The 19,487-nt window shown below is 42.3% G+C and overlaps 1 protein-coding gene across 7 annotated transcripts in view; it reads left to right on the top strand.

The window, feature by feature from the left end:
* Ltbp1 (latent transforming growth factor beta binding protein 1) overlaps positions 1-19,487 on the top strand; it is a 374,971-nt gene that overhangs the window by 335,856 nt on the left and 19,628 nt on the right. For all 7 annotated transcript variants that reach the window (XM_060364375.1, XM_060364381.1, XM_060364393.1 and 4 more), the window contains 5 exons: positions 465-644; positions 2,084-2,170; positions 3,886-4,014; positions 4,697-4,837; positions 5,745-5,915. In XM_060364375.1, coding sequence (XP_060220358.1) covers positions 465-644; positions 2,084-2,170; positions 3,886-4,014; positions 4,697-4,837; positions 5,745-5,915 — 708 coding nt within the window. The remainder of the gene's footprint in view (positions 1-464; positions 645-2,083; positions 2,171-3,885; positions 4,015-4,696; positions 4,838-5,744; positions 5,916-19,487) is intronic.

Genomic DNA, 19,487 nt, shown 5'->3' with positions numbered 1-19,487 from the left:
TTTTCTGCATGTCATCCGTGATGCACTGTTCAGAACTGACCTGAAGCATGGTTGACCCAAGTAACTGCAGAAGGGTTAACTACTCCATATGGACCCAATCTCTGGTCTGATGTTGGGGAAAATGTCAATGATTTAAGTAGGTGTTACAGCTCTGTAAAGAATGGTCCTGGTTTGGCAAAAGAGCAGATATGGAAACTGTGCTCACAGCCAAATTTACAAGAATAAGGTAATTGTTTAGCATAAAAGGAAATGGTTTTGACAGATTTACACTCTGTGCCTATTAGAAACCTACAAAAATTCAGGACGCAAGTGCATTCTTGTCTTAAAGTGGGAGATTCTCACTGTGAAGATGGAAAGATGGAAAATGGTCTCGTGTCAAGGACATGTAAGGGACACATGCCATTGGTCTCTGTTCCGTCGTGGTATTTACTGTCCCACCAATACTCTTTCTCTATACTCTTTAGATTCAGGTATAAATCATCAACCCAGAGAAGAGAAGAAAGAATGCTACTATAATCTCAATGATGCCAGTCTCTGTGATAACGTGCTGGCCCCCAACGTCACCAAACAAGAATGCTGCTGTACGTCAGGTGCCGGCTGGGGAGACAACTGTGAGATCTTCCCTTGCCCGGTCCAGGGGACTGGTAAGACCTACTCACCATCATGTTCACACTGCCTGGGCACATGATGTTCACAGGCCTGGAAAGGAGTACATTGGGTTATGACTCTGAGGTCCTGAAGTAGCATTTACTGTCTTTATGACTCAAATGAATCTGTCCTTCGATGCACTCTACTTGAGTTGAGCCTTTGCCCTCATCCCACCTCTATCTGAATTCTTAAATCCTGTCTGTTGTGGGATGTTCTGGTATAGTCAGGCTCCGTGGGAAGCTATGACAGATAATTCAGTTTTACTCCATTTAAAATAAAAGCCATCTTCATTCTTTTTTTTTTCTTTACTGTGTGTGTGTGTGTGTGTGTGTGTGTGTGTGTGTGTGTGAGTGTGTGTGAGTGTGAGTGAGTGTGAGTGCGCGCGCACTCACTTACATGTGTAGGTAAATGTGCCCATGTGTGTACTTGGAACCAGGTGTCCTCCTCCATAGTTTTCTGCTTATTCTTTTGAGTCAGAGTCTGTCCCTAAACTTTTGACTCAAGTTTTCTCAGCTAGGCTGGAAGACTGCAAGCCCCAGTGATCTTCTTGCCTCTGTACCATCCTTGGAGCTAGACTTATAGATGTAGGTAGAACACCTGACTTGTTATGTGGGTGCTGGGATCAGAACTCCAGTCCCTTTGCTTAATGAGTACTCTTACATGATGAGCCATCTCCTAGCTCCCCAGATCCATCTGATTTTATACTCAGAACAGCATTATCCATAAGTATAATTTATGTATTTAAGCCAAACTTTTGCTGCATGAGCTCTTATTAAACCTTCAAAACACTAGCCACCACAATAGTACAAAATTAACAGTTATGATATCAAATAAAACATGGGTGAAGTGGGTAGTTTAACAAATATATGTTAAATTGCCAAGCATGGTGATACACACCCTTAATTCAAGTATCCAGGAGACAGAGGCAGGCAGATCTCTGTGAGTTCAAGGCCCGCTTGGTCTGCCTAGAGAATCATAGGCTAGCCAGAACTACACAATAAGATCCTCTCTCAAAAATAATTTAAAAAGAATAAGAAAACATAAGTCAACTTCCCCTACCAGGTGGTGGTGGCACAGGCCTTTAATCCCAGCACTCGGGAAGCAGAAGCAGGCAGATCTTTGTCAATTCAAGGCCAGCCAGGTCTACAGAGTGAGTTCCAGGACAGGTAGGGATACACAGAAAAACTCTTTTTCAAAAACAAACAAACAAACAAACAAACACACTTAAACATAAGTCAACTCCTGAAGTCATTGGATGTCTTCTGGCCTAACTCATGCCTTTAACACCAAACTGGATTTATTGCTTGAGTGTTTTAAAGTTTCTAAATCTGAGAAGGCAAAGTTGGATTAAAAACATGCACTCAGGGAAATGTTGATTCTTTCTTTTCTGTTTCAACTCATTGCTTTTTTTGGTTTTGTCTCTCTGAAAAATCAGCTGAGTTCACGGAAATGTGCCCTAGAGGGAAAGGTTTTGTCCCTGCTGGAGAATCCTCTTACGACACTGGTGGCGAAAACTATAAAGGTCAGAATCAAGTGCAAATGAGTTTGAAAAATGTGTCAGTCACTCAGGTGGGAGCCTGGCTTGGGTTACACAGTGGTAGAGTAACTCTGTTGGGCTGCAGAGGCTGGTGGAAGGTCTTATGGATGCTGGAAAGAGCTGTGATTTGAGGTCAGAAGACCAGAAGCTATGTGGCCTTGAGGGGTCACTTAACCTGTGTTTCCAGCTGTTCATCTCTGAAACAGGAATGTTTTCAGAATTACGATGAGCTTTCAGTGAAATCATTTGTGCATAGCTACTTACCACAAAATGCTGTACTCAGGACATATCCTTTCAGCCTCGACATACACTCCAAATTATATAAACCATGAGCATGTAAGTTTAATTATCATGTCTCCCTCTATGAGTAGCTGGGAAACTAAGATTCTTGCTTTTTTTAATAGCTTTTCCTACTCTTCTTACAATATTTTGCTAATAGCCACAAATTCATAATGAAGACTGGAAAATGAAAAGAAAACAAAAACAAAAGTAACTGTTTTATATCTCTAGTGCTGCTGCTAAATAAATGTATAGCCCGTTTATTCTGGTGAATATTTTTATATATGAACATTTCCGTATTAACTGACTTTTTAAGAGTTCTGTGTTAAACGTATTATTATATACCTATTATATATAAGGTGATTTTTTTCCATTATAGTTTAATATTGAAATCTGGAAAGTAGCTGGAAAAGAGACTATGAAAATGGTTTTATTATCCATCTGTTTTTGGAAAGCTAGTATTTGAATGGTATAGACTAATTCAGTAGCTGAACAAGAAATTCCATTTATGTTTTTAAAATACATCTATGATTTAGTCCAACTGGATTAGGAGACTTGGTCCGCACTCTGTGTTGAATGGCTTTCAAGCTCTTAAATACCACAGGCTGGATTTTTACAGGAATGCAGTTAAATTTCGCCTTGTGTTACTTACGAACCTTGATTTTACTATAAAGCCACCCTCCTTTTTGTATGAAACCTATTTCCTCCTCCTAACTGTGCTGTGAGTGGTGGGAGAAGACAGGATTCACACCCATACTGCCACATGTTCTGTGCTCGGCTCTGCCGCTTTCCATTTGTGCACATTTGAGCAGGTCTTCCACCATGTTGGCAGTTTTCACATTGAGAATTCGAAGATATGGGCTCTGAACTACTTGAACAAGCAACGTCAGAGCATCCAGAATCCCTTACGTAGATTGTTTTATTCATCCTTTGAATTATAGTAAACTAGCAGGCCCAGTGATGTCCAATTAATCATGGAGACATCTGCGATGGACAAGACATCATTTTTGGGGGGAAGTGGGTCTGCCAACACCGTTTACAACTTGCAGTTCCGTGAGTTTACCTCCCTCCTCAGAAAAGATCTTTCTTGTGCTCCATCAAATTGTTCTTGGCAATTTTGCATATGTCAGCTAGTAAATGGGGCAGAGAAAAAGGCCCATCTTATGAAGGCTATGCTAGAGCAGGTTCAGAGAGCCACTGTTGAATCTGCTGACCAGCTCATCAAGCATGAGGGGGCATTAGAACCCTGTGTGAGTGTGCCTCTGTGTCAGTTGCCTAATTTTAAGAATTTTATATTCTATATCTATAAGATAATTTTGAACATAATAATATCTAACCTGAAACCAGATGCTGGTTAGGCTCTTTTTAGTTGAGCAATCAAAACATACTCCTATTTCTGTATCTCAACTTTCTTCTCATAGATGCTGATGAATGCCTGCTGTTTGGCGAGGAAATCTGCAAAAATGGTTACTGTTTGAACACTCAGCCTGGGTATGAATGCTACTGTAAGCAAGGGACATACTATGATCCTGTCAAATTACAGTGTTTTGGTAAGCTTTAAGAGAATATAGTAAGGTAAAATGCACGCAAGAAAAAGTAATGCTATGTAATAAAAATGGTGTGATTGAATCTAAATCATGTCTGAATCTAAATGATGTCTTTAAAAAATACATAAGCAGTTTGTGGATCTTCCTCTTGAGGAAGGTTTGAGAAATAAACCTTTCATCCTTGTATTCGAATGGCTGTTAGGCAAAGAGATAATATTCATTGTGGAATTACAATCCAGCTCACCAGGATGACCACGGTGTTCTTTCCTTTGGTCCATAGAACCTCATGTTTCATCAGACAGTTCATGCAAGTAAAAGCATCTTTAAATACTCAGGCAAACCTTAATGCTTAAGCTGAAAACCATGTTCTCTAGGAAGAAAAACATAGCATAAGGAAATCATTTTAGACATATTTTAAGAAGACATTTTATCTTAAGTTTCTAAGCATGTCCCATTCCTCGATATTTTTTCCATATTTAATAATAGCAGCAGCAGCAGCATTGTGTTTCCTCCGTGACTCTGTCTTTCCAGTCACAGGGGTCCCCCTTTGGATGATGATATGTAGTTAATTCAAATGTGGCAGCTCTTGGGATCTGGGCTGGATTTAGCACTGTGTTAGCTTTGGTAACCGCATGAAGCTCAGATGATTGCTGATTTTCTTTGGGTGATTTTTTTTTCTCTTAAGATATGGATGAATGTCAAGACCCTAACAGCTGTATTGATGGCCAGTGTGTTAATACAGAGGGCTCTTACAACTGCTTTTGCACCCACCCACTGGTCCTGGATTCCTCTGAGAAGAGATGTGTACAACCAACTGAATCAAATGGTATGTTTGGATGTGAGATAGAAATGTCTATCTAGATAAATGCTCAAGGTTGTCATTTTAGTTAAAATGGGAATTACTGAAAACGAGGGACATTAATTTCCTGGTTATCTTTAAGAAGTTAAGAGAGCCACTAAGAGAAATAATGAGGTGTTGTGGCTAATATTTAGGTTTAACACTTGGCATATACTCATTAAGAGAACATCAGGATACAGGGGGGCTAAGCGAATGACAGAGCTGCTCCACATGAGGGTCCAACATGCTTAAACTTCAGGGAGCATGTGAGGTCAGGAAAAAGAATTGTGTTTGTCCAGGATGCAGGACATGGATGAGACTGGGCAGAACAGTGTGGCGTTCAGCAGAGTAGAGAACCCTGAAGCAGAACGATGAGAATCCCTTCTAATGTGTGAGGATGTGGCGTGTCACTGGTTATTGGTATAACCAGTCAATCACGCGTCATGTTTAGGAGATCCCTTCAGATGAACCAAAGGTGGGAAGTTTGGGATTAAAGATTCTAGAGTGAAGTGTTACTGACTGGCCCAGGCTTTGAGCAGGTGAAATGAGTGGGAAAACATGGATACAGAAAGAAGAGGTAGAGATCGACAGGATCAGAGGAATGAGAAGCCCATGAAGGGATGGCAAAATAGTAGGCCATTTATACAGTGAGAGGAAGTTCTGGAGGCAAGCATTGGGCCAGGACACTACAAGCAGGCGGGATATCGGCTCATGGACCGACATGCAGCTGGACCTGACACAGATGTGATCTGTGGAAAGAGCAGGCTGGATTCAGACTTGGAAGTCGCTCATAGACGTAGGGATGGAAACTTTGAAACTTGCTGGCTCCCCACCACAGTGTTGACGAAATAGGAATAACAGTGCAGCTGTCATGGAACCATGTCTTCCCTTTCAGAACAAATAGAAGAAACTGATGTCTACCAAGATCTGTGCTGGGAGCATCTGAGCGAGGAGTATGTGTGTAGCCGTCCTCTGGTCGGCAAGCAGACGACGTACACAGAGTGCTGCTGCTTGTACGGGGAGGCCTGGGGCATGCAGTGTGCGCTCTGCCCCATGAAGGACTCAGGTGAGCTGCTGTCCAGATTATTCTTCAAATGTCCTATGGCATGTGTTCTTCATCTCCTTGGCATTTCTCTCATATAGCCTTTCGCCTTGCATTTTGTTTCGTCACAGGTGTGTGTGTGTGTGTGTGTGTGTGTGTGTGTGTAATAGTAGAAGATACAGTTGTAAAACATCTGCCTCCTGGTTTGCCTTCACGCCACACCACATCCACATCGTTAGTTTTTGAAACAATCATTTTATTTCCCCTCAAGAATCATAAATGACCTGAAGAAATATTATCTAACCTTCTGTGACATGTTGTGTGTGTGTTTAAAATTTATATTTTCAGATACTTCATTATTTTGTTCTTACCCAGTTTTTAAAATGGGGGGGGGACATTAAAGACCATAAAATATAAAGTAGGTAGAAGTACAAGTGTTGATGTCAAATCCATATGAGAGATACTGGTGGAGCACTCTAATCCAAAGATTCAAAAAGTTCAGGTTTTAGACCGCTTTAGATTTGGGGATTAAAGATCCTCAATTGGCAAACTCAGTCTAAAGACCTCCAAGTGTGAAAAACTCCTTAGTCATGTTCCATTGCTGTGAAGAGATACCAAGGCCAAGGCAACTCTTACAAAAAGAAAGCATTTAATGGGGCGTTTCAGAGGTTTAGGCCATGACCATCATGACACTAACTTGGGACCAAGCATTCAAACATATGAGTCTGTTGGGGACCATTTTCATTTAAACCACCACAACCACAAACCTTGAAATATATCTGGTCCAAGGCATTTCAAAGAGGGGGGTGTTCAACTTGTTTCAGAAAACTGGCTTGTTAGCTAAAAGCCCTTGCCAACAAGCCTGACCTAACTGATTCAGTCTCTGGATTCCACACAGTGGAAAAACAGAACAGACTTCCGTACCCATACTTTGCCCTCTGTCATCCACACATGTGATGTGGCGTACAAGCCTACATGTTTACACACAAATAAATGCCACAAGTATTTGAGAAAGGATTAGAGAAAGTGGGAAAGACTAGAAGAAACTGGAAGTTTTTGAGTAAATCTAAAATTTTTCTCTCCAAGTTTTGAATCTGAGCATCACTTGTTCCATCTCCTGGTGTTGGAGGCTGTTTCATCGCTGTGCTTTCTGAGGCTCTTTGGTGGCTGCTGGGTTGTGTGATAATGCTTTATTTCTTTCCTGACCACCAAAGACACTTCTTGTTGAAAGGACGGTACTTGAAAGTGTTCGGTATATCGTTTTCTCAAACTGACTTGTTAAAACTCGAAAACCAGCCTGCTGGAGCAAGATGAAATAGTTCATAACCAGCGCATACTCTCAAAACAGCAGGAAGAAGAAGCGTTGCCTCAAGAGGGGAAGTGCATTAATTTTCAGTTAATTCAATTATTAGAATATTTCTTTCAAGCTCCTTCATAAACCAAACAGTCCAGCTTAAAATGACTTAAAATCAGTGTAGCATGAAAAAGGAAATAATTTGAAATGCTACAAACAAAGTAAATACCTAAAGTAACAGATGGGAGTGATAGCCGCTCAGAACTGGGAAGACTGTTCCGGGACCGAATCTGCTCACGACAGCAGCATGTCTTCTGCGAGGATGCGCTCATCTCCACGTCAGCTGTCCATCCATTTACTGTAGATTATATCAGTCACTGATAAATATCTGGTATAATATTTAAGACTGAACTCAATACCACCAGCCTGAGCAACATTTTTTTTTTATTGAATATGTCAATACCTCTGAAATCAGGTTCCTCTCCTAACTGATGGCATGTAAAATGGCCACAAGCCGTATTCTGTACATTTTAACAACTGTCTTAAATACACGTTATAATTGGTGGTGTTTCAGAACTGGGGGGAGAAGGGCTGTTCAGAACCTGTTCTACCTATGCAGCCTGGTTTCTTTAGCCACACCCCATGCTGGCCACTTGAATTGTTCCTTCATTGCCTTTCTCAGCCCCAATCCTGACTTTTCCGTTGTAAACAATGCTACAGTGAACTCCATGTGTGTGTCTACAGAACTGCCCAGGAAGAAAATTCCCACAATCCCCAGGCCAGGGATTATATTCACTTTTATCTGACTCTATTATTTCCACCAGTACAGTGTTAAAAAACAATATACTCGGGGGAGTAGTCACCATCCTAGCACCAGCACGCTCTAGCTTTGAAATCGTTCTTTGTCTTTGGGGAAGGCTTCGGTGTGGAGAACCGAACTGTGGGGTGGAGCAGAAAGTCTGTTCCTAAGCCACACACCCAGTCCTTTTAGAATTGTTTCTGCCATGTGGGTAAATATATATTTCATACACATTTCCCTTGTCTCCTCCTGTCCTTGATTTGTGTTGTGTTGTGGCTGCTGTTGAGGTTGTGTCTTCTGGCCTCTTCAGGCACCTTCACACACATGGCTCTCTCTCTTGTATCTATCTATCTATCTGTCTATCTATCTATCTATCTATCTATCTATCTCCATATATATATTTTTCAAGCCAAATGCATTTTTATTGTAACCCAAATCAAAAGCTCTTTTAAAATACATAGCTACCTAACACCCAAACATGAATTAGGGATCAACCAATGCAGGAATGATTGTTATTATACAAGTTTCTCTTCTACACTGCTGCTGCTCCATAAACGTAAAGAGCAAGGCAGTGAGCCTGGAGTATCATCTGACCTCCAGCCCTGGCTCTGGGGTTATACAGAGGAGAGTAAAGGATCCTGCATTCTGATGGGCCCTGGGGACCAGGCCTCAACTCTCGGTCCAACAGCTTGTGAAACCATAGAGACACTGAGCAGGATCTGAGTATGTTCAAACCTGACTTCACTCCGATAGTCTCTAGCCCCTATCCCCACCCCCGAAGAACCAGAGAATGTGTGGGTTTGAAAACTCCAAGTCCTTTAAACACACTACTTCTGCATTTCTTGACTATTGAGAAGGACGGCATTGTCCTTTGTTAATTCAAACACTGGATTAGCCCCAACCTGCCAGACACTGAGCCTTCCAGTTTCTGAAGGAGGGCCGCACTGTTTTGGGGAACGATTTGTTACTGATGGAAACAGTGCTGGGAGAATTTGAAGAATAAATCGCAGCGCCTGTCATCAGCTTTGAGCATTAAAGTGCAGTGTAAAGTACAGCTCTGGCTCAGAACAGGCCTTCACACTTCTGGTCCAATAGGTCACAGGCATTAATTCTTGCTAAAGCAGCAAGTCTGGGAATACTGGCAGGTGGTGGCTGTAGGAGTGGGTCTCTGAGGTTAGATGTTGTCTTGTGTGTTGGTACCGGATGTGAGAGAAATGAGTGGAGGGAGAAGGAGTATGTCAGGAGAGCCTCACATGAGAACTATGTCATTGTTTAATTTCGTTCACTTTCAGGGCCATGCTGGAGTTTCTGTCACTCCTCAGCTAGTTAAAGGGGCCAAAAGGCAGGATCAATTAGAAGAAAGCCCCAGAGTATTTGTGGGAAGGTGAAGGGTGCGTCAGTGGTAAATGGGCATGTGCTAACAACCTCTGCCTTCTAGAACTCCGGAGACCTCCCTGGGCCTCTGCGTGCTCCCGGCACCTCTTCCTCCCTCTCCCTTTCACAATACCCTCTACTCCTACCCAGTCTTAAAATGTCATTGTCTGAAGTTACTTTGGGAGGACCTCCACATTTGATCTGTTTATCATCATGTCAAGTGAGACTCTGAAACGCAAGAAAACCAATAAGGCACTATATCCATATTTCAGATGAGAGAGAGAGCAAGCATGGTTTGCTCCCTGGGAAATGTTCATGCCATGCTAGAAGGAAATCATGGTTATCAGAATGTGGGATCTTTGATGAGAAATTTCTTGCTTGTCTTTCATGGATCTTGGTGCCAGGCATTGTTGAAAGGTATCCATTTCTTCAGTCTAGCTCAGATACACAACTACTGCCTCCCTCTGGAGGAAGAGGAAGTATGTCTGAGGTGGAGAAAGGTAGCTTGCGCTGTTGTGCCCTGCTCAGTGACAGAAATATCCAGCTATCTTGCCTCTAGACTCTGTTGGAACTGGCTTAGTCCTTTCTCCCCAAGAAGTCAAAGTGCATTGGAAATAAACAGTTGTGGTTTTGTTGTTGTTCATTTTGTTTTTTGAGACAGGGTTTCTCTTTGTAGCCTTGGCTGTCCTGGACTCCCTTTGTAGACCAGGCTGACCTCAACCTCAGAGAGATCCACCTGCCTCTGCCTCCCTAAGTGCTGAGATGTGTGTGCTACCATGCCCAGCATAAACAGTATTTTTTTAAAACGTGAAAGGAACAGAGTGAAGACTGAAAGCTGAAACCTTTCAGTGTTCTTGTGGTGTGCTAATGCAGGCAGAGGGATATGGTTTTAGAGTTAGCAGGGAGAGTAGTAAATCAAGTGAAGGCAGTGTTAACCTGTCTCCCCAGGCGTGCTGGCAGGCCAGATAGGTCATATATATTCAATTGGATAATAAGTTAAAGCCAGTAATTCTTGCCCAAGTATAGTATAAACTTAATTGTTTTTGGAAAACATAGCCATGAATTATTATACATGCATATATGTATAATATATGTTTATCAAAGGGAGATAAAAAACCTTTCTGTGAGCAGTTAGACACATTTGAACACTAGATTTTATAGTACCCAGGAATCCCCGTGTTTGTAATTATGCTACTTAAAGAATTTTATTCCTGATGAATAAATTGTTCAGAGAGCCATGTTGCAAGTTAACGGAGCATAAAGTCTTTATAGAGTCCTCACTTAAAAACTGCAGGTCAGGAGCTTGCCTAATGGGATAACTGCTATGTCGGGAGAGCGCCCCCTGTTGGTAGTCTGTTGTACAACAGCCACCTCTGAAGGGCTCTTGAGTGCTCAGGTATTGGTCAGAGTGGAAGTTGCTTTCATTGTTATTAATGTCTCAATGGAAATGGCAGTGGCACAAAAGGAATAAGTTTCAATTATATTTCAATACTGGTCAACATATAGAAGTATTGTCCTTCTGTATCACAACAAAACAGTCTGATGATACAAATGCATACCAATGCCAGCGTCACTGAATTTCATTTGAGGAGCTCATCCTATGGATGTGCTTGAGTGATAGCAAACAAAACATAACTACTTAGTTTGTTTTAATTTTTTATATTAATTACAGTTTAGGACTAGCCACAGGATTATCAACATGGATTGCTGCAGCCATGAATCATCTGAAGGAATGGGCGGGCATGGGAGTGTTAGCAGGCCTTCTGGTGTTGGTCTCCTTGGTTTGCCTGTGGTATATATGCAAGATTAGAGTCTCACAACAGTGTGATGCAGCCATGATCATTCAGGCCTTTACAGCCATTGAAGCAGGACATTCTCCCCAAGCATGGTTGGATACCATAAAAAGCTAAAATGATACGCTCAGGATGCGAGGCTAAGCACTGCACTCGGGGTCAGCCGCTTTGGACCCAGAGAAGAGCATGTCTGATTGCATGCGGGTTGATGCCCCAGGTCCCGCTTCTGAGAAAAAGGTATCGGACTGGTCTGATGCTCTTTGGGTGGATGACACCTAAATGAACATCAGTACAAAGTCCCAATTTATTTCTAATATCAGAGATCAGACCTCTACTCTTGCCTGATGCGTCTAAAACAAAAAGGGGGAACTGTAGAGAGCTGCGGAATGCTATGCCTTAAAGATGGAGCTGGTTTCTGCCTTCCACCTTCCCGATGGTGAGTGCTCTCTGTCACGAACAACTCCACATTTGGCTAAGGCCGAGGATCTGGCTTGCTTCCATGTATGTGGACCTATCTGCATTGCCCCCGTGGCACGCCTGGGTTGGCTACCCAGAGGCTATTTAAGCTGTGGGCTGGCTTTCCCTGGGGTCCGAGGATTGTTCAATGTTCCTGAATAAACTGCATTGAAAAAAAACAAAAAAAAAAAAAATTACAGTTTATTCACTTTGTATCCCAGATGTAGCCCCTTCCCCATCCCCTCCCAATCCCACCCTTTCTCCCTTTTCTTCTCCTATGCTCCTCCCCCAGTCCAATGATAGGGGAGGTCCTCCTCCCCTTCCATATGACCCTAGTCTATCAGGTCTCATCAGGACTGGCTTCATTGTCTTCCTCTGTGGCCTGGTAATGATACTCCCCATCAGAGGGAGGTGATCAAAGAGCCGGCTCATGAGTTCATGTCAGAAATGGTCCCTGTTCCTATTATTGAGGAACCCTCTTGAACACTGAGCTGCCATGGGCTACTTCTGTGCAGGGGTTCTAAGTTATCTCCATGAATGGTCCTTGTTTGGAGTATCAGTCTCTAAAAAAGACCCCTAGGCCCAGATTTCTTGGTTCTGTTACTCTCCTTGTAGAGCTCCTGTCTTCTCCAGGTCTTACTATCTCCCCTTCTTTCATAAGGTTCCCTGCACTCTGCCCAAAGTTTGGCTGTGAATCTCAGCATATATTTTGATACATTGCTGGGTAGAGTCTTTCAGAGGCCCTCTGTGGTTGGCTCCTGACCTGTTCCCGGTTTTCTCCTACTTCTAATGTCCATCCCATTTGTCTTTCTAAGTGAGGATTGATCAGCTTACCCCAGAACCTCCTTCTTGTTTAGCTTCTTTAGGTGTACAGATTTTACTGTTTATCCTATCTTAAAGGTCTAGTATCCACTTATAAGTGAGTATATACTGTATGTGTCTTTCTGCTTCTGGGATAGCTCATTCAGGATGATCTTTTTCTAGATCCCACCATTTGCCTGCAAATTTCATGATTTCCTTGTTTTTAATTGCTGAGTAATATTCCATTGTGTAAATGTACCACAATTTCTGTATCCATTCCTCCATTGAGGGACATGTGGGCTGTTGTCAGCTTCTGGATATTACAAACAAAGCGGTTACAGACATGGTTGAACAAATGTCCTTGCTGTATACTTCAGCATCTTTTGGATATATGCCTAGATCTTATATAACTGGATCTTGAGGTAGCACTATTCCTAATTGTCTGAGAAAGTGCCAGATTAATTTCCAAAGTGGTTGTACAAGTTTCTGTTCCCACCAGCAGTGGAGGAAGGTTCCCCTTTCTCCACATCTTCTCCAGCATGTATTGTCACTTAAGTTTTTTATCTTAGCCATTCTGATGGGTGTGAGGTGGAATCTCAAGGTCGTTTTTATTTGCATTTCCCTGATGACTAAGGACATAACTACTTTTTAATATGGAAAAATGGAATCAATTGTGTCTGGAGTTGATTGATGAGTTGTGATGTATTTTTACTGTGGAAAATACTATGCAGGCATTTTTTAAATTAAATTTATTTATTCACTTTACATCCTGAGAGGCCCTCCCTCCTCTCCTCCAGGCCCCACTCTCCCATGTTCTTCCCCTTTTCCTCCTCCCCTCCTCCTCAGAAAACAGCCCTGCGCCCTCTTCCTCCATACAAACAGACCCCGAGACATCAAGTTGCATCAGGACTAAGTGCATCCTCTTCCACTGAGACCAGGCAAGGCAGCCCAGCTAGGGGAAAGTGATCCAATAGCAGGCAACAGGGTCTGTGTCATAGACAGGCCCCACTCCACTCGCCAGCGGACCCACATGAAGACCAAGCTGCCCATTAGCTACATACATGTAGGGGCTTAGGTCCAATCCATGTATGCTCTTTGGTTAGTGGTTCAGTCTCTGTGAGCCTCCACGGGCCTAGGTTAGTTGGCTCTGTTGGTCTTCTTGTAGAATTCTCATCTCCTGCAGGTTTCTCTATCTTTCCCTCAACCCTTCCACAAGACTCTCTGAGCTCTGCCTAATGTTTGGCTGTGGATCTCAATGTTTCTATGTGCTGCTGGGTAGAGCCTCTTGGCAGACAGATGTGCTAGGCTCCTGACTGCAAGCAGAACAAGACACTCCTTAGTACCATCAGAGGTAGGTTCTCTCCTATGGGGTGGGTCTCGGGTTGGGCCAGTCATTGGTTGGCCATTCCCTCAATCTCTGCTCCATCTTTATTCCTGTACATTTTTAGGCAGGGTAAAGTTTGGGTTGAAGTACTTGTGGGTGGGTTGGTACCCCTTCCCTCCACTGAAAGTCTGCCTAGCTAGGAGGTGGCCACTTTGGTCTCCATGTTTCCTGCTGCTAGGAGTCTCAGTTAGAGTCACCCTATATTTTCCTACTCTGTTGCATGTTACCAGCTTGTCCCAGAGATGTCCCCCTCGGTTCCCCTTCTCTTTTCTAGCCTTCTCACCTCCCACCCCTGCTCTCCCCACATGTGATCCCACCCTCATTCCCCTCCCCACACCGTCTCCCACCCATTTCTCTCACTTTATCCACTTCTGATATCTCTTCTATTTCCCCTTCTTAGTGGGATTCAAGCATCCTCCCTTGGGCCTTCCTTGTTACCTAGCTTCTTTGACTCTGTGGATTTAGTATGGTTATCCCGTACTATATGGCTAATAACCACTTATAAGTGAGTATATGCCATGTGTGTCTTTCTGGGTCTGGATTACCTCACTCAGGATGGTATTTTCTAGTTCCGTCTATTTGGCTTTGCAGGCATTTTCTAAATGCAGCATAGCTACAGATCCTGATAGGGAATGCAGTCCAAGCCATTTTAAAAAATATTTCATTACATATACTTACTATGTGTGTATCTGTGTGTATGTGCAATCATGTACAACAGGTGTGTAGGGGCATGTGTGTGTGTGTGTGTGTGTGTGTGTGTGTGTGTGTGTGTGTAAAGGTCATAGGGCAACTAGCAGAGATCAGGCTTCTCTTTTCTATTTTGTGGGCCTGGGTCATCAGGCTTTCCAGAAAACAGCTTCACCCACTGAGCCATCTTGCCAGCTGTAAGCCAGATTCTATAAAAAGGCATAAAACAACATGAGAAAACTGTTATTTGTATAATAAATTAAAAGGAAGAACATATATAGCTATGTTGATGGCTTCTTATAAATCTATATCCTTTTCATGACTTTGATTTGTTTTTACAATATATATGGTAATCTCTCTCTCTCTCTCTCTCTCTGTGTGTGTGTGTGTGTGTGTGTGTGTGTGTATCGGTTGTTATAAACAAAGATGAAAATCCTACCCATTCTATTTTACCAATAAGGACTTGGGAGCCAGCTGCTGGGGTGAAAACCTGCTAGTTCAGCAAGGCAGAGAAAGCACCCAGCTGACCTTCCTTCTCGGCTTAGGTCTGGATGGAAAAAACCCAAAAGGCTCACTAGTACAACCCAGGAGAAAAAGGCAAAAAAAACCAAAAACAAACAAACAAACAAACAAAAAAACCCAAGGCCGAAGGCTTGCTTTCAAAGCCCCCAAAACTAGAAAGCTGAGGAGCTGAAGCCTAAGCTGAAGCGAGAGTTTGAGCCAAAAGCTCTGCTTCTTCTACACATTGTTTTAAATACCCTTCAACTCAAGTCCTGCCTACTCTTTACTCCCTGTCAGCTGGTTTCTTGTTCTTAACCTAGGGTTAACTTTTTTAGATCTGGTATATAGAGAGCTCTTGAATTAAAGGTGTGTGCTAGGGCTCAACCAAACCAAACAATAAAGAGGGTTTTACAGTTCACAACGAGACCAAATATCCTGCAAGAATCATCTTATTTTAAATAAATAGAAATGTCTATCTGAGACTTGAACTCAGAGAACAGGAATATAGTTGTATCACCTCTGTTTCCCCATGTAAGTCTTAAATGAATGACTAATAAATAGCACAAGAGCCATGAAGTGAATATGCATGAGAATCGATGACAGTGTCACCTAATGCCTCCTGTTTGGGTAGATACTACCTAAAAGAAAGTTATTTTTATAAGTTATTAAGTTATTCATATACCTTTTAGCAAGAATGATTATTATGGCATGTCTCTTCCAGTTGGCAAGAAGAGAGTTAAATTTTCTGAGATAAAGTCTAAATTGTATATCCTGTTTTCACTTTCAAATTAAATGTAAACCTTAATTTTAAATTTATTTAAATTATACATTTCTTCCTTCATTTTGGTGTTTACTAAACAACTACTCTATAGTAGGCCAAAAACTTTTTGACAAGTTCACGATTTGTATAAGACAGAATTATTAACTAGGGTGTTTTATTATGAACTACGATGGTTTTTTTTTCTGTCTTCTAAATATTCACATGATACATTTGCTATGCCAAAATGTTGTAAATATCTCAATAGCTAAGCTAGCACAGTATTTTTATATACTTTTACTCGAGTAAAAGAACTTAGACTCTGCCTTAGACAGGATTGAGCCAGTGATTTCTACATGCACACATGGCTCTCCCATGTTCCCAAAGACCTTAGTGTTCTGTAACAGCCTGGAGGTGAGAAGGAATTCAGACATTTGACTTGCAGACGACACTTGAAAAATAATGTAACTGGGCAATAGTTGTAAAAAAGCGTTTCAGCATTCACGGTGTAAAGGCTTTTCCGAGAAATATGTTTCCAGAGAATGTTAATAATAACTTTGGACCATCTCACAGGAGAAGCACAGCAGACAGCCACTGCCTTTACTTAGGCAGACCAGAATCCCGCTCTGGTTTGGCGGCTGGATCTCCTCATTGCACTAGACAAATTCCTTCAAATCTTCTTTATCTAAAATTAAGAGCTCTCTGCAAACTTATAATAATTTAATCCTGTCTTACTGTGAAAGCATTTGTCCTTTTCATCACAGATTCTGAGCACAATGGTTCGAGAAAAGTAACAACGTACCCAACAGAATGGAGGATAACACAACTAAAGAGATTAGTCAAGCCTTCTAAACTGAGTTGGAAGTATTTCAAGAAAGCAAGTGGTTCAGCTCCTTGGGGTTGAATTTTTGGTGTCCATGGAAATTATACGCTATAAGGAAATTATATGGTTGGCCTGCAGTTTATACTGCTCCTCACCAAAAAGGTTATTGTGTTTATTTAGAAAACTTCCTATCACTCCTTCCAAAAAGCAAAGTAGTTTTCTCTCTGCAAAGGGATGGTTGTGAATTATGTTCAGGCCGCTGTTTGGTGCTGTGAGTTTCCTCTGGCATGCAATGGCACGAGCCTCACGGGGCACACGAGTGTTCTCTGTGACACCTCCTGGGTGGTAGGGCAGTAAGTGTCCTTGTGTCAAGTGATTAAATCCCATTCCAGAAAATAGCACAAGATTCTGGGCTCCATCCCCAGCACCCTGCAACCCCAGCACATCATTGCGCTCCTGCAGTCTGAACACTAGGGGTGTAAAGACGGGAGGCTCGGGAGTTCAAGGTCATCCTCATCCTACATAGCAAGTTCTAGGCAGTCTCAAGAACAAACAAGCCATAGTATTTATATATATTAAATACTATGTAAATATATGTGTGTTCAAATAGAAAATAGTTGCATATTTAAATACAATCTAACCACTTATTCAAATTCTTTTAATTCTTATTCAACCTAAGGTCCTAATTCTAAAAGCCAAGTACATTTCAAACTGAAATCCCAAAGCTTGCCAGTGGGACACTCTATTACATGGTTCTTTGAAACACAGCAGACATCCACAGTAACTAGTGGCCGGAGGGAGCATTTCACTCTAAATATAGTGTTAATACACTGTCCTCATTACATCTATAGTCTGTAGAATTACCGTTTTAGGCCTCCTGGGGTCACTGGGTGGAGAAATTCATGGTTGACTCAGGCTAATATGGGAGAATCAAGAGTAAAGACACAAGGCAAGCAAGCACTCTCCAGCCACGTGGGTCCTTACTGTCTCCGGTTAAGTAGGATCATGTGGCTGTCATGGGTACTGATTTTCATAATCAATCAGTCTTCCACTGATTATATCACTTCAGGTAGTAATAGGGCAGAAGAAATCAAACTGTCCAACTGCTTGTGGCCCCCCTCGGGAACGAGGTCTCCTCCTGAGCCTCCCCACCGGGCTGAAGGTTCCCAGTGCTTTTGCAGTGACAATGCTTTTGTGGCCCACCATGACCTCTGTCTCTGAAATGGGAAAGGGACATTGGAACTGGGAAAGGGTGTAGATCAAAGGTTCTCAACCTTCCTAATGCTGCAACCCTTCCATATACCTTCTCATGTTGCGGTGATTCCTCTCCACAGCTATAAATTATTTCGTTGTTACTTCATAATTGTGAATTTGCTACTGTTATGAATCATGTGAATTTTTTGAAGATATAGCTTTGGCAAAGAGGTCACAAACCCACAGGTTGAGAACTGCTGGGCTAGATGCACAAAAGCAAAGGACAGTGGGGTCACGTACAAAAATGAGGCATGATAGAGAAGAGTGAGATGCTGTAAACATCCCAAAATGTGTGGTTTTAAAGCTGTGCTCTGGGACTGATAAGATGGTTCAGCAGTTGTGAGCATTGGCGGCTCTTCCAGAGGTCCTGAGTTCAATACCCAGTACCCACATGGCAGCTCACAACCATCTACAAAGGGATCTGATGCCCTCTTCTGACATGTAGCAACAAAAACCAAAAACTAAACCTGTGCTCTGGTGGTTGGTTGCTTTAGTGGAAAAGCAGTGGACAAGGTGACCCCGTTCAGGTAATGATCACATTGTAGCCATTTATTTAAAACATGTTAGTAGAGAAATAAGCATAGTTTGCCTAAAAGTAAGGGTTGTGTAAAAATAACGGACTCCAATAGAACAGGAGCGGGCCAAACTGCTGAAACCAGAGCAATGAGAGTGTGGACAATAGAGTGTAGAGGACCAGCAGATATCCAAAAAGCCATCTAGAATTGCCCCTCGAAGACACTAGACTTAGACTGTGGACTGAACGCTGTGATAAAGACTGGTTGAAGCCACTGACTCAATGTCTCCAACCATAATCACAGATCCTCATGGGGGAGGGGAGGTTGATTAGCAGAGGGTCACACGTGATGCGAGCACTTGTGAAACTTTAATGTTTGGATGTCGTGGATGAGGGGTAGACATTTAATCTATGCTTTTTCCCCCCAGTTTATGGTGACAGCAAAAGGCTGGCTACACATGGTAATGGTAAGCTTTCGAGGGAGAGAACTCACACTAACCTCATATCCCAGGTGGCAAGCCAGAGTACAGAAATGAAGGCACGGAAATGAAATAAGCCAATTCAAAGTCCAACGATGTTGTTTCTAGATACAAGAAGCCTGGTTGATCTCAAAAGTAGCCACTTCAGCTCGCTCAGCTTTCCATTTTGAAATCAGAAATAGCAGATCCAGTTTTCTAGACGTTTCCATTCAATGCCAACTTGGGCTGAAGGGTTTGCTCATATTTTACATACAAGTTGCTGGGGAAGGGGGTTGTTGTTGTTGTTTTGGTTTTTGTTTGTTTCTCCTTCACTGTGGAGCCAGTTGAGGTTTGCTCTAAGAATGACTATGAACACAGCACGGAGAAGTCCACAGCCCCAAACTGTGCTTGGGGTTTTTGGTTGAGAACGGGTTGCATTTATTTATTTATTTCCCCTTCTTTAAAAACCCTTTACAAGACTACTGTGGTAAAAAAAAAAAAAAAAAAAAAAAGACGAGTGTGGTTAGAGCAGAGCTGCTGGCTACTGGCTTTTAAAAGCTCTGGCCAGCACAGACAAGTCTTGGTAGATGACAGGTAAGGGAAGGTTGATCCACTTTCCCTTCCTGTGGCAGACAAATTCATTCTATCCCTTATAACTGGGGAGAGGTGGCTAAAAAGAGTTTAGAAAGCAGTCAGAAATG

Source organism: Meriones unguiculatus, chromosome 1 (assembly GCF_030254825.1).
Source record: "Meriones unguiculatus strain TT.TT164.6M chromosome 1, Bangor_MerUng_6.1, whole genome shotgun sequence".
Lineage (NCBI taxonomy): Eukaryota > Metazoa > Chordata > Mammalia > Rodentia > Muridae > Meriones > Meriones unguiculatus.
The sequence above is the reverse complement of the archived record's forward strand: the minus strand, read 5'-3'. Positions and strand labels throughout refer to the sequence as shown.